The 13,958-nt window shown below is 44.1% G+C and overlaps 1 protein-coding gene across 5 annotated transcripts; it reads right to left on the reverse strand.

Moving 5' to 3' along the window:
- Nucleotides 1-349: 349 nt before the first annotated feature.
- On the reverse strand, nt 350-13,608 carry LOC116953547 (uncharacterized). 5 transcript variants are annotated; one of them, XM_032973842.2, is made up of 5 exons: nt 13,566-13,608; nt 12,977-13,092; nt 11,765-11,850; nt 10,214-10,496; nt 350-7,931 (listed from the first exon to the last, which is right to left on the reverse strand). In XM_032973842.2, exons 3-5 carry the CDS (start codon nt 11,798-11,800, stop codon nt 7,009-7,011), a joined length of 1,242 nt encoding a protein of 413 aa, XP_032829733.2. In that variant the 5' UTR covers nt 11,801-11,850; nt 12,977-13,092; nt 13,566-13,608; the 3' UTR covers nt 350-7,008. The 5 variants fall into 5 exon arrangements, with proteins under 5 accessions (XP_032829733.2, XP_075931244.1, XP_075931243.1 ...); XM_076075129.1 differs by having other exon boundaries at nt 13,018-13,092; nt 13,566-13,590; XM_076075128.1 differs by lacking the exon at nt 13,566-13,608 and adding an exon at nt 13,391-13,559 and having other exon boundaries at nt 13,018-13,092.
- Nucleotides 13,609-13,958: the final 350 nt, after the last annotated feature.

Consider the following 13,958-nt stretch of genomic DNA (forward strand, 5'->3'; position numbering starts at 1 on the left):
TTACCTTACCCCTTGACATGGTCGACACCTTTACCCTTTTTACCCGGTATAAAGGGTAAATTACCTTACCTTGCCGAGGTCTAGCACGGGTTGAGAATGTTAGAACAGCAAACGGTGCAAAAATACGATGGTAGTCCCAAGTACAAGAAAGGAAAACAAAATCACCCAAACGCACACAAATGCACGAACAATGTCTGGGAGTGACGGAAGCAAACGGTTTTCTTCCAGTCAGTCAACCGGCCTACCAAACACACTGATGGAAAGGGAACCACGTGCACGACTTTATAGAGACCAGGTGATGTTATGTTAGCGAGCACGTATTAAGGCCAGCATGAAGTATGGGCCAACAACCTCAGAACGGTTTGGGAAGCCCACTTGAGGTGTTAACTTATTTTTTCGGAAGCGGCCTGGCCACAAAATGACAGGTCAACAAAGTGGCCCATCACTTGGACATTTATAGCAGCAAAATCATCTTATCTCAATGCGAGTTTCTCAATGTGGAGGGGGAAAAAGCTGGAGGATCCGGAGAAAAAAATCCACGCGACCACTGGGAGAGAGAGAGACACGCAAACTCCAAATATACAGCAGGCGTCAGGATCGGGATAGAACCCACGACTTCCTATATACCAGGCGAGTTAGTTAACATCTCCCTAGCCACCGTGATGATGATGATGAGAGAGAGAGAGACACGCAAACTCCAAATATACAGCAGGCGTCAGGATCGGGATCGAACCCCCAACCTCCTGCATACCAGGCGAGATAGATAACATCACACCACCATGGTGGCCCTTAAATAAATAACAATACACAATAATACACAACACAGAGTCATAACTTTTGTCGTTCAGAATCAGAATCTTTATTTAGACAAACAGGATGAAGCTCTTTTTTTCTCACAGATGGTCCAGTATGGGCGGGTCAGCGAGTTACAACAGCGAACATAACAACACAAGGATGTGAGTGCCAAAGTGGAGAAAATGGTAAAAGCAGGTGACAAAAGGTAAAATAAGTAATTAAATAGTTACAGTTTAACAAGTGATCGAACACAAAAAACCTGTATTAGCAGGAAGTACCCAGCTTTGCCCGGGGGAAAATATATTTCAAAACTTGTCTTCTCTTAAAAATATATAACATATACATAAACAAATACTAAGCTATTATGAAATCCCGGCGTCCTGTTTGTCTGTCAACAAACTTATAAGAGGCGAGCAGAAGTCCTAAATCAAAAAAGAATAGAAAGTGGGGGGTAAATAGTCGATCTAAAAAGTGTCTACAGTAGTATCTACTGACTCTACAGTAGTGTCTACTCACTTTAGTAGTATCTACTGACTGTAATAGTATCTATTGACTGTACAGTAGTATCTACTGACTCTACAGTAGTATCTACTGACTCTATAGTAGCATCTACTGACTCTATAGTAGCATCTACTGACTGTATAATAGTATCTGTTGACTCTATAGCAGTATCTGCAGACTCTGTAGCAGTATCTGCAGACTCTATAGTCCTATCTACTGACTGCAGTAGTATATACTGACTGTCGTGGTGTCTACTGACTGTAGTAGTATGTACTGACTATAGTATAAACTACTGACTCTATTGTAGTATCTCCTGACTGCAGTAGTAGCTCCTGACTCTACAGTATTATCTACTGACTCTACAGTAGTTTCCACTAACTCTATAGTAGTTTCTACTGACTCTACAGTATTATCTACCGATTCTATAATAAAATGTACCAACTCTACAGTAGTATCTACTAGAGCAGTATCTACTAACTCTATAGTCGTACCTACAGATTGTACAGTAGTATCTACCGACTCTACAGTAGTATCTGCTGACTCTATAGCAGTGTAGTGACACAGCGCTGACTGTTGTACAGCAGCTGCAACTGCAGGTGGGCACTTAGCGCACACGCCGCTGAGCATATACGCGGTGTGTGTGCTGGCAGGGCAGAGGAACTGGGGCAAGGGTCATGGTAGACCTCGTGGGGAAGCCCCTGGAACTCTCTGGTGAGTTCGAGAAGGGAGGCGCAGCTAGGGCGGAGCCAAGCCGCGCCGAAGGGAATAAAAGCAGCGGAGAGTGAGAGCACCGGGCTGCCGGTTCTGGGATTGGACTTGTCTCGTCGTTGCTGTCGTCATCCCCGCCCTCGTCGCTGCCCACCTTCGCCCGATCATTACGCGGCCGAACAGTAGTTGGCTGTCCCGGTCAACGCCGTTGGTGCAATACGGACAGGGTCGTGTCTGGGACGGGTCGTGCGGCAGCATGGTCGTGATAGAGAGGGGGTCCGAGTGGTGGTGTGAACTCAACAACAATGAAAGGGGAGGACGGTGCCTCCTGCGACCACCTCGTCTCTGACTGAGTGTGTGTGCGACGCACGCCACCTGCACACACACACACACAAGCCTCTAGCGTCGAGCAAGAGAACGAAGAGACGCACCGATACTACAGCAGTATCTACGGACTCTACAGTACCATCTACGGACTCTCCAATGTTGAATGTGTCCGAGGAATGTCACTGAGTGGCACGTTGCGGCGACTAAGGACGGGTACACAGCATGAAACGCTTTACCAACGCCGCTTTGGCAGGATGTGTCGATGTGTGATCTCTGTCGTTTGTGGTCTTAGTAACCTGGAGGGGGGAGGCATGGGCATAAGTGGTTTTGATTGGTGGGGGGAGCACAATGCGAGCATCACCGCATTTATTTTCCATAAAAATCCCAAATGTAGGACACTCCTGGAAATATCTTAAACTTCAGTGAGGCTTTCCTGTCTAAATGAACGCCATTACCTACATATTGTTGACATTTATCAACAACCAACTTTATAGTCAAACAAGTTATGGTCAAACAATCACCATGGCCGACACGGCGTGGGGGTGCCTTTATTCAACGGTGCAATGACAAGAGGGTTGTACATTATCATTTTAGAGTGGAAATTATAATTATCAGTGAACAGGGTCATTAATTAAAACATAACAAAAATAACATTGGCAATGTTTCAATGCAAAACACACCATTTTTAGTTGATCTGATTGACATGTAAATTCCTCCCTCTTAAAAAAAAATCACCATCCAAATGCAATGCATGTGCATTAACAACATATGCTCTGGATTGACTTAAAACACGTCTTTTTATTCATCGGTTGTCGTTATACATACAAACTTAACATCAATTTCCACTTTTATGTCGTCTTCCTAAAAGTGCTGCACAATTATGATGATCATGATAGACAGTATTCACAATTAATCAAAAAGTCACATATAAAGAGTACAACACTGTATATATAGCATACAGTGAGGGAAAAAAGTATTTGATCCCCTGCTGATTTTGTACGTTTGCCCACTGACAAAGAAATGATCAGTCTATAATTTTAATGGTAGGTCTATTTGAACAGTGAGAGACAGAATATCAACAACAAAATACAGAAAAACGCATGTCAGAAATGTTATAAATTGATTTGAATTTTAATTAGGGAAATAAGTATTTGACCCCCTCTGAATCAGAAAGATTTCTGGCTCCCAAGTATCTTTTATACAGGTAACGAGCTGAGATTAGGAGCACACTCTTAAAGGGAGTGCTCCTAATCTCAGCTTGTTGCCTGTATAAAAGGCACCTGTCCACAGAAGCAATCAATCAGATTCCAAACTCTCCACCATGGCCAAGACCAAAGAGCTCTCCAAGGATGTCAGGGACAAGATTGTAGACCTACACAAGTCTGGAATGGGCTACAAGACCATTGCCAAGCAGCTTGGTGAGAAGGTGACAATAGTTGGTGCGATTATTCGCAAATGGAAGAAACACAAAAGAACTGTCAATCTCCCTCAGCCTGGGGCTCCATGCAAGATCTCACCTCTTGGAGTTGCAATGATCATGAGAACGGTGCGGAATCAGCCCAGAACTACACCGGAGGATCTTGTCAATGATCTCAAGGCAGCTGGGACCATATTCACCAAGAAAACAATTGGTAACACACTACACCGTGAAGGACTGAAATCCTGCAGCGCCCGCAAGGTCCCCTTGCTCAAGAAAGCACATATACATGCCCGTCTGAAGTTTGCCAATGAATATCTGAATGATTCAGAGGACAACTGGGTGAAAGTGTTGTGGTCAGATGAGACCAAAATGGAGCTCTTTGGCATCAACTCAACTCGCCGTGTTTGGAGGAGGAGGAATGCTGCCTATGACCCCAAGAACACCATCCCCACCGTCAAACATGGAGGTGGATACATTATGCTTTGGGGGTGTTTTTATGCTAAGGGGACAGGACAACTTCACCGCATCAAAGGGGCGATGGACGGGCCATGTACCGTCAAATCTTGGGTGAGAACCTCCTTCCCTTAGTCAGGGCATTGAAAATGGATCGTGGATGGGTATTCCAGCATGACAATGACCCAAAACACACGGCCAAGGCAACAAAGGAGTGGCTCAAGAAGAAGCACATTAAGGTCCTGGAGTGGCCTAACCAGTCTGCAGACCTTAATCCCATAGAAAATCTGTGGAGGGAGCTGAAGGTTCGAGTTGCCAAACGTCAGCCTCGAAACCTTAACAACTTGGAGAAGAACTGCAAAGAGGAGTGGGACAAAATACCTCCTGAGATGTATGCAAACCTGGTGGCCAACTACAAGAAACGTCTGACCTCTGTGATTGCCAACAAGGGTTTTGGCACCAAGTACTAAGTCATGTTTTGCAGAGGGGTCAAATACTTATTTCCCTCATTAAAATGCAAATCAATTTATAACATTTTTGACATGCGTTTTTCTCGATTTTTTTGTTGTTATTCTGTCTCTCACTGTTCAAATAAACCTACAATTAAAATTATAGACTGATCATTTCTTTGTCAGTGGGCAAACGTACAAAATCAGCAGGGGATCAAATACTTTTTTCCCTCACTGTATGTACAAATGGCATCATGATTAACGGATAAAAACTTAAAATATCGCCACTCAACGATGATCAGCTCATCAGAGCGTGCAAGACTGAGTAGCGCAGAGGCCCGCCGATGGAGAGTCGTCACACCGCTAGGCCAACACACTTCAAGGCTTCAGGTTGAATTCCCTCTGCTGTCCACACTGAGCCCTCACACACAACTGCGATTTATTCGCCTGATTCTCTCTCCCTTTGTTATCACTGTTGCTAAGCACAGGAACAAATATCAATACTGATGATGCAATAGATACAGAGACTCCTCTGCATACGAACGAGTTAGGTTTCAAGTCCAACTTTACTCCTGTCGATTCCAATCATGTCGTACGGCATGTACGCTAAACACGAGGAATGGCTTTGCAAGTTGTATAATCTCCTGTGGATGTAGATGCCACTGGTTCTTCACGTTCTATAGATGTAGATGCCACCACCACCATCTATTGCAAGCAGGTGAACTTACGACTCTCAGTCCAAACAGGCAACTGGACATACGGACAGATTTGTTCGTATCTCTGAAAGTTCGGAAGTAGCGGAGTCCCTGTATGCAAGTTAAAACGTTTCTTGAACCGAGCGAGGTCACTGTAGGAGCTTGGGGAGAGGGAGAACAGCGGTGATTTCCAATGACAAAGGGAAGTGATTTGACGTGCGGTGTGGTGGGTGAGATCAAACAGTCTTCACCACGGCTGGAGGATTCATTTCCGTGAGCATCGCTTGTCTACCTGTCGTTGTTGCTAATAAAGTCATGCACGACCTTCCTCCACACAGGAAGCTCTCTGGCACCAACCATCGGCAAGTCCACTCGCCTTTGGGTCCTCCTGAGCAACTGGGTCCTCATATTTCTCCATTACGTGAAGTGTGGCATCGGAGGGCCGTGCAGGATTAACGACAGCACGGGGAGGAGGCCTTCAGCCAGCGGCGATGATAATACTGAGTGAGCTAAGTTCAGCGGCCGTGTCCAATGTCTCGTGCAGAATGTTGTGGCTGTCACAGGTGTGCTCGGAACCTGTCACGTTCGTGACCATTTTACCGACTCGGAGCAACTATTTGATTCTGTATGGCTTCTGAATGCAATCACATCACAGAATCATTTACAAAGGCATGGGGGCGAGGGAAGGGGATCAGTGCAGGGAAACACAGGAATGAGAAAATCGTCTCCGTGGCACGGCCTGAGAAGAACCAACAACGAGCCCCAAGGAATAGGTGGAGCACCTGGAGCAGCTGGAGAAACTGCAGAGGCTGGACCAGCTGGAGGGGCTGTAGCAGCTGGAACAGCTGGAAAAACTGCACTAACTGCTCCAGCTGGTGCGGCTGGAGCTACTGGACCAGCTAAAGCAGCTGGAGCCCCGGGGACAGCTGCTCCAGTTGGAGCACCTGGAACAACTGGAGCAGTTGGAACAGCTGGAGCCCCGGGGACAGCTGCTCCAGTTGGAGCACCTGGAACAACTGGAGCGGCTGGAACAGCTGGAGCCCCGGGGACAACTGGAGTGGCTGGAACAGCTCCCATGAGTTCCCGTGCACCACCTCGTCCCGGCCAGCTGTAGAGTATTCGAATGACTCCCTCGTTAAATTTCGATGTAAAGCTTTCGTGACTGCAGAGATCCATCTTCTTGCTTCTTTCAGTAAAGTCATGTAGAAGGGAAATAATAAAATAATACAAATAAACATAATAAAGTAAAATTACTCACGACGTTTCGGCCACAACACAAGTAGCCGTCCTCAGGTGAAGAAACATAACTGTTCTGCTTCTTCACCTGAGGACGGCTAATATTATTTTAATTATTTCCCTTCTACATGACTTTACCGAAAGAACCAAGAAGACTCCCTCGTTATTTATAAACTTGCTATCCGTGATTTTGGCTACACGCGAATCGCATCTGGAACTCTGCACGACTACTGGCATCGAGAGAAAGAAAGCGATGATGAGATCAAGTGATTTAAGGTCATTCATGAAAAAAAAAAGATACGTTTTTGTCGGCAAATATCATTATCCACAAAATTTGCTATTAACGAGCATCTCCGGAACGTATCCCTCGCGAATAATGAGGGGATATTGTCTTAGAGTATTAGAAATCAACAGTAGGCTGTGACTAAATGTCATTGTCAGGTTTCCTCAATAGAGCCTGTTCATCTGACCACCTTCTCCTTTGTTCCTGAATTCTGAGAATGGAGAACGTATTTTTTACTTGAATCTCAAACCTTGTACTTACTTGATCCAGGGAAGTCAATGCTTTCAGTGGCGCAGGCAAAGCCTGCGTTGGGAGTGCATTCTCTCGGGGATAGAGTGGAATAACCGTGTTATACTTGTTCGGGGTTAGGATGGAATTCATGAGGGCTACGTGCATTGTGAACTCGTTCCACTTGCTATGGAAGTTATTGGTCAAGAGTAGGATGATGAAGGCAGAGTTATTGATGGCGCTGTCCAAGCAAGAAATATGCGTGGACCCCCCCACTTGAAAATTATCTTCGTACACAGCGCCGCCAGTTACCCCGAATCGCTCGAGATCATTTTTCACTTGCCTGGCTACGTCGCCGTCGTCTTCATGGTGCAGAATCACAAACGAGTAGAAGCCGTCTTCATCATTCTGCCCCTCTTTCACGCGAGGATGGCTGTCACTCCCGTCTTCCTGTACCACTGGCAACTTGTCGGTCTCTTTGACAGTGGTCCCGCTCCAGGGTTCACTTCTCAGCTGCAGGTTTCCGATCTCCGTCGCCAGCTTTTCCACACGCCTCGACCCCATCATCGGACCGGCTTGTCCAGTTTGACCGACACCTTGCCCCTTGGTGTGAATGTTAATGAAGGACTGATGGGGCTTCTTTGGTATTGCTCCCGAATGGCCTCCAACGTTTCCCTCGCCCGGGCCACTTACAGCAGCGTTGACAAACTCCCGAGTCTCGGAGACCGCTGCAACGCCGCACGGTATCCGAGTGCTCAGCGGGCTGGGCGTGCTGGCAACGTGCCTCCCAGCTGCCAGTGCATCTTCATCTGCTCTTGCTATAAGGCTCCTAGCATCTGTGTGTGTGTGCACGCAAATGTGAGGAGCAGTGGCGCAGTGGTTAGCACATTGTTCTATAAACCTGGCAAATCGAGTTCGACTGCCGCTCACGACCAACATAACAGTGACGATTATCTGAACCGGTCTTGGGACTCCCTTAGGTCAACTTAACCTCAAATGAATAACTGGTGTTGTGTGTAAACATCGCCACTCTGCGGCCGGATGTGGTGCTGGCCACCCACCCTCTCGTATGCCATGCTGGCCTTCATAGGTGCTCGCTAATAGCGCTTGCCCCAAAAGTCTGTTTTGGCTATACACGGGGTCTTTGTTTACAGTATGATTCTTACATTCAAGTTGAACCGTCAAGTGTTTGCCTTATTTCCAGCTACTGGTTCCAAATTCATGAAATTCAAATGGCTGTCAATGACATGACATGAAGGTCCAGACTTCCAAATCCAAGGACAACCGTGACTCTATTACACTCATTAAATAAACACGCACGGGTCCTGTGCTAAACATCTTAAGCTTAAACCTGACTTCAGTCTCGGAAAAACCAACCAACCTCAACTTATTTCATAACCCTGTCCTTTGATTTAACTTATAAACCACACGCTGGTACTTTATGCCCAAAACAATAGAACTGTCATGGCAAATATTCACCATCGTAATATTATATACACTACCGTAAAATCTGATGATATTTGTACTCTTTGGTTCTTTCGGTAAAGTCACGTAGGTAGAAAAATAAAAAAATATATATAACGACGTTTCGATCGCAACACAAGCGGTCGTCCTCAGGCGGAAGAAATAATCCAGCAGTGGAACTGCTGAGGACGATCGCTTGTGTCGCGATCGAAAAGTCGTGATCTATTATTTTTTCTACCTACGTGACTTTACCAAAAGAACCAAAGCGTGTGGATTCCTGCAGTCACGAAAGCTTCAAATCTAGATGAATATTTGATTAAGCTTCCTGCTTAGCTTCCGAGATTTGAAGATATTGTGTATAATAAAGAATTAAAGCTTTCGTGACGTGCATAAATTACTCATTGGTTTTTTCGGTAAAGTCACGTATGTAGAAATACCATAAAATTATATTAAAATAAATGAATCACAACGTTTCGACCACAACACAAGCGATCTTCATCAGGTGTAAAAAACAAATCGACACCAACGCAACACATAGAGAGCGCCAAACTGCACGGAGGTAAATACAACAAGAAGATGAGAGACGAGAATTCAACAAACCTAAGAAAAAAATTACGTGATGCACAACCAGTCAGGCCAACAACACAGTTAGACACTTACCTGACGGACCACGAATTTCAGAAGAGTGCTAAATTTCGAGTTCACCTCTGGGTTGGACATACCAGCATAGACAGAGTGAACACATACGAGGCAGAAATACATGTACAGGGGCAAGGAGAGGGAAGACCGACAGAGAAGCAAGGAAAAAGAAAAAAGGGCCAGAGGGATGAACAGACAGAGGCCTTAAATAAGAAGTAGAGGTGGGGGGGGAGGGGCCGAAGAGAGCAAGGTGACACGGCAACCGAGGCGGGGGGAGGGGGTAGGTGAAAGCAAGGGGTGCAACACGTTTAGGACAGGACTGTAAAGGTAACTTCCCCGTAGAAGTGTGTTAATAAAGAATTAAAGCTTTCGTGACTGCATAAATTAACCATTGTTTTTTTCGGTAAAGTCACGTATGTATTTATTTTAATAAATGCATGCTTTGCAACTAAAGTTTGTCCCTGAAATAATCAGTGAATATACTGTGTCCCACAAATAATTGGGATTTTTGGGAATCCCTTAAACCGTAGCTAAATTGTTTTTTGTCCACTTAAATTGCACCCACAAAGCTCAACAATTGAACTTGAAAAGCAATTCTGACTTGTTAGCTGTGTCTCTCAGCCTTGCAAGCCATCCAAGTTTAGTACTGCCCTGTAGAATAACTCAAGCAGTGGTGCAATGTACATTCCAGAGTTAGCTTAATTTTTATTTCAGTGGTGACTTTTAAACTTTCTTTTATATAGCGATTTTAAAGTGTTGTAATATTTGTTTCAAAAGCTGTAAAATAACAATACAAGGTGTAAATGGGATAGATTTTAGTTTTCGTGGAAATAACTGGTCTTGTTAAGAATAAGGCTTTATTTATCAAGGTACTCTGCCCCAGAATTAGCTACATATTTTGAGTACGCGCTGTATCCTTGTATCTGCCGAAAATATTGTGTTGTGGCTTTCCTGGATAAACAATTGGCAATATCTTGCAAAAAAACACGATTATTTATTGAAAGAGTTTACGTACCGACATTTTTGAGCCATTGCTTGACTCGTGGGTAATGGCCTTCCACCATCTGCAGGGCCTTGAGCATCTTAACCTGAGTTTCAATTCCACCATCGTACAGCCAGTTCAACACATCATCGATGGCCTGAGTCTTGTTTGTACTTTTCATGTCCTTAAACGTGTTGTATATATGTCGAGTAATGTAACCGTTTCGATCCAGCTCATCTATAAATTCATCTGGTGCATAACCAATGCACTCCTTTAGGTGAGGTCGATTTTGACGGATAAGCGTATCAATGTCCTTCTGTGTCATGCCACAGTGATAGAAAAACAAAGAGAACATGTCAGCAAGCTTGCAATGCCCTGCATGAGTACAGTATACTTAAAGTCACAATAAAATGTCACTTCTTTTTTAAATACAGCATCCAAGACACTTGTATAGAAACGAGCACATTTATTTTAAAGACAGAAAGAGGAGATCAGGCGCAAGGAAACATCGTAAGGTTTTAAATATGGACTTAAAATAATAAAAATATAAAACAATAATTGTTTTCTATTTGTATTATTTTATTGTTTCCCTTCTACATGACCTTACCCAAAGATCCAAGAATATGAATCCCTGCAGTCACGAAAGCTTTAAATCAAAATTCAGTGGCTGTGAGTTGATAGCAAGGGTGGCTGGGGGAAGTGAGCTTCAGACAATGGGAGCAGCTGAGAAGAATGAGCGACCTCCCACTGTGCCGAGATTGAATAGGGGCTTTGACAAACTGTAGCCCTTGCTTTGTAGGTGCATACAGACAAGAGTTTGAAGCGTTGTTGACCAAAAATAAAAGCGTTGAGTCACAATCGTGTTGCTTTTATGTGGCATCATAGTGCCCCTTGAGTGACATCACTGGAGTAATACTGCTGTGCATTTTAACATTCAGTATCTACGTTACCGCGTTCAATGCATTGTGGGAGCTAGAGCTACAGTTATTGCACAGCACGCAGTGCATTATGGGAGGCCGACTTTCGGGCAATGAGTCAACTCATGCTAGGAATTGTAAAATGCTGTATATAAATAGCAGTGCTTAATGCATAATGCAATTCCAAAATGCAAATTGTCAGTGTTACATTTACAGGACCAGACTTAAAGTCACGTGCTGTTGTGGATAAGTGTTGCTTTGGTAACAAAGTAAAAGTTACTGCAAACCAAAGTCATTTCCTTAGGTCGCATTTCATCCTCAGAAATTTCACTCTAAAGAATTTACTACATCCATCACATGGAGAAAACGTTGGACAGAGAGCACACGGTACACAACCTTAAAACGTATCAGTGAGAGCTATACAGCACAACCACGAAAACCTGCGCAGTTGTGTTTGCGGTATTTTATTTAAACACTCAGTTAAGCACCATCTTGCGCGTTGGCATTTAGTGCGAATTTCTGCTGACCACCTTAAACGAGAGGTGGAAATTTCCACGTTCTCTTGGAGTCCAGTCTCTCCATGGAACAGTCATTGTTGTTGTCTTACAAAAATGGTACAAGTTCTATGGACCCTGGAGAAATGATGTTCTGCTGTGAAGCAAGATACCTCAGTGGAGGATGGAAGATGTTCAGCGCCAGCCATCTTCAGAGGTCACCTGATTTACTGTGTGTGGTCTCTTCTCTGTTTTTTTTCTGTGAAAAAGAATTACTGACCATCATTTCTCTAAGAGATGAAAATCATCATAGAAAAGAAGTCACGGTTACCTAAATAGCACAGTAGAACACGGTTTTTGTCTAAACATAAGGTCAATGTCTAAGCCAGGGGTGGGGAACGTCCGGCCCGCGGGCCGTATAAGGCCATCGAAATCATTTGGTGTGGCCCTGCCAAGGCAACCGCAGGCGGGACTCGAAATTCAATCAATCTAGGAGAGCAAACCTGGGAAAGCAGTTGCGAGTAGCAGCAACATCATCAATACCAGCTAACATCATCACACGCCTCACCAAAGAGAAGCAGTTCCAGCCATCGCATTAGGGGTGAGTTAATTAAATGTTTGACACAAATATAACAGGCTAATTGTTAAGTTGATCATTTTGTTTGGCCCGCGAATGATGTTATAAATATCCAAATGGCCCTTGGCAGAAAAAAAAGGTTCACCGCCCCTGGCACTCGAAGTATTCACAAGTGTACTGCATATACAATTACGGTACATGTGTGCAGTGGACGAAGGTCAAGATATTATTAAACGATTGGTAAACTTTTCTTAATAACTTGTCATTGAACGGACACAAAGTGTCCGATGCCCGTCGTATGGGAATGCACATTTGACGGGACATCTTTCGGTTCGTTAGTTAATCCTCTTTTCATCCAGCAGTAGATTTACAAAGGGCTGTACATCATTATTGGCATTCTGTGTCCACAGTACTTGAAACAAATATTGTCCAACATTATACAATCATAACATAGACACAAAGTATACTGTTTAGAGTCTATACATATCGCGATGGAGTAAGAGCATTGTACATATATTATACGAGTTACTCTAAATACGTTATATAAATGGTATATATTACATTATACCACGCAGTTGTACATAACCATCGTCCATGTTCAATCCACTGCTGGATAAAGGTTGCCCAAAGCCACCACCATCTCTCGGCCCTGCGATGTCAATTATCCACTGATGTATGGCCAGCAGGGCCTTCATCCAGCAGTGGATTGACCGTAACCGACGATGACAATACAAACAGAACCCCAGACGTAAGACATCCGTATACGTGCAGATGTAAAAAAAACCGTAGCTGCAACAATGACACGTACCATTACGCCATTGGTTATAATACACGAATGTACGGGCAGACCTTGGTCAATCCACTGCTGGATGGGTCACTGATCCCCACTGGTCAAATCTTGCCATTGGGGTCGTTTTACCATCCCTGTTCACGCAAACATTTCCAGCAATTAGTTAATATTTCTCATAAACAATCCACGTAAACACACGCGTACTAGCGACAGACTGACGTTCGTCGTGAAAGCCGTTAATACCTTGTCGATTTGTGTGTGTAACTACATGTGTGTGTCTAAAGTCGATGTCTGTGTGTGTGTGTGAGTCCATGTGTGTGTGTGTGTGCGTGTAAGTCCATGTATTTCTATGTGTGTGGGTCGATGTCTGTGCGTAAGTCCATGTGTGTGTGTGTGTATGCCTTTTTCGCCCGAGCAACGCCAGGTACTTACCGCTAGTACCTTATAAGTCCCTGTGACAATTACATTGTTCTAGCCATGTAACGTAAATTCTATATATGTTTAAAAAGTTAAACAAAAGATGTTTAAACCATAGCCGTGTTCACGTCACAAAAATACAGCGAAAAAAACCATGAACACCGGGAAACGCAAAGTGAAACTAGAATACCTCAATGCAACCGGTTACTTTTGAGCTTCAGGAAGAGGAAATGTTAAATAAAGGACGTGACGTTTGACATGTGCTTCGTGAAAACTAATGTATTTCAAAAGACGGTACAAGATTTGAAATATAGACAGAGTTTTTGTTTTTACAGCCAACATCATCGCCATAATCATCATCATCATCAGCCGTGATCTGCCCACTGCTTGATAAATAACAGAAGGGACGTTGGTTGGACGTTTGAAAGCCCTCCCAAGCCATCCGAAAAGTGTTTTTTTGAACACAGGTAAAGCCCACTGAACTATGTAGACTTTTTTTTCAGAAGCAACCTGGCTATCTCATGTGGAAATGTATAGCAACCAGATACTCTCTGCATATCCTGACACACTTGGGTTACGCTCA

This window comes from Petromyzon marinus, chromosome 52 (genome assembly GCF_048934315.1).
Source record: "Petromyzon marinus isolate PM22_M1 ecotype Great Lakes invasive population chromosome 52, UKy_Petmar_22M1.pri1.0, whole genome shotgun sequence".
NCBI lineage: Eukaryota > Metazoa > Chordata > Hyperoartia > Petromyzontiformes > Petromyzontidae > Petromyzon > Petromyzon marinus.

What these genes read in the sequence shown, in the direction of transcription:
- LOC116953547 (XM_032973842.2), bottom strand. Translation starts at nt 11,800, where the DNA reads ATGGCTGGCGCTGAACATCTTCCATCCTCCACTGAG. An exon ending in ATCTTCCATCCTCCACTGAG is followed by an intron (nt 10,497 to 11,764) that starts GTATCTTGCTTC and finishes GGCATGACACAG; the next exon opens with AAGGACATTGATACGCTTAT. An exon ending in GCAATGGCTCAAAAATGTCG is followed by an intron (nt 7,932 to 10,213) that starts GTACGTAAACTC and finishes ACACACACACAG; the next exon opens with ATGCTAGGAGCCTTATAGCA.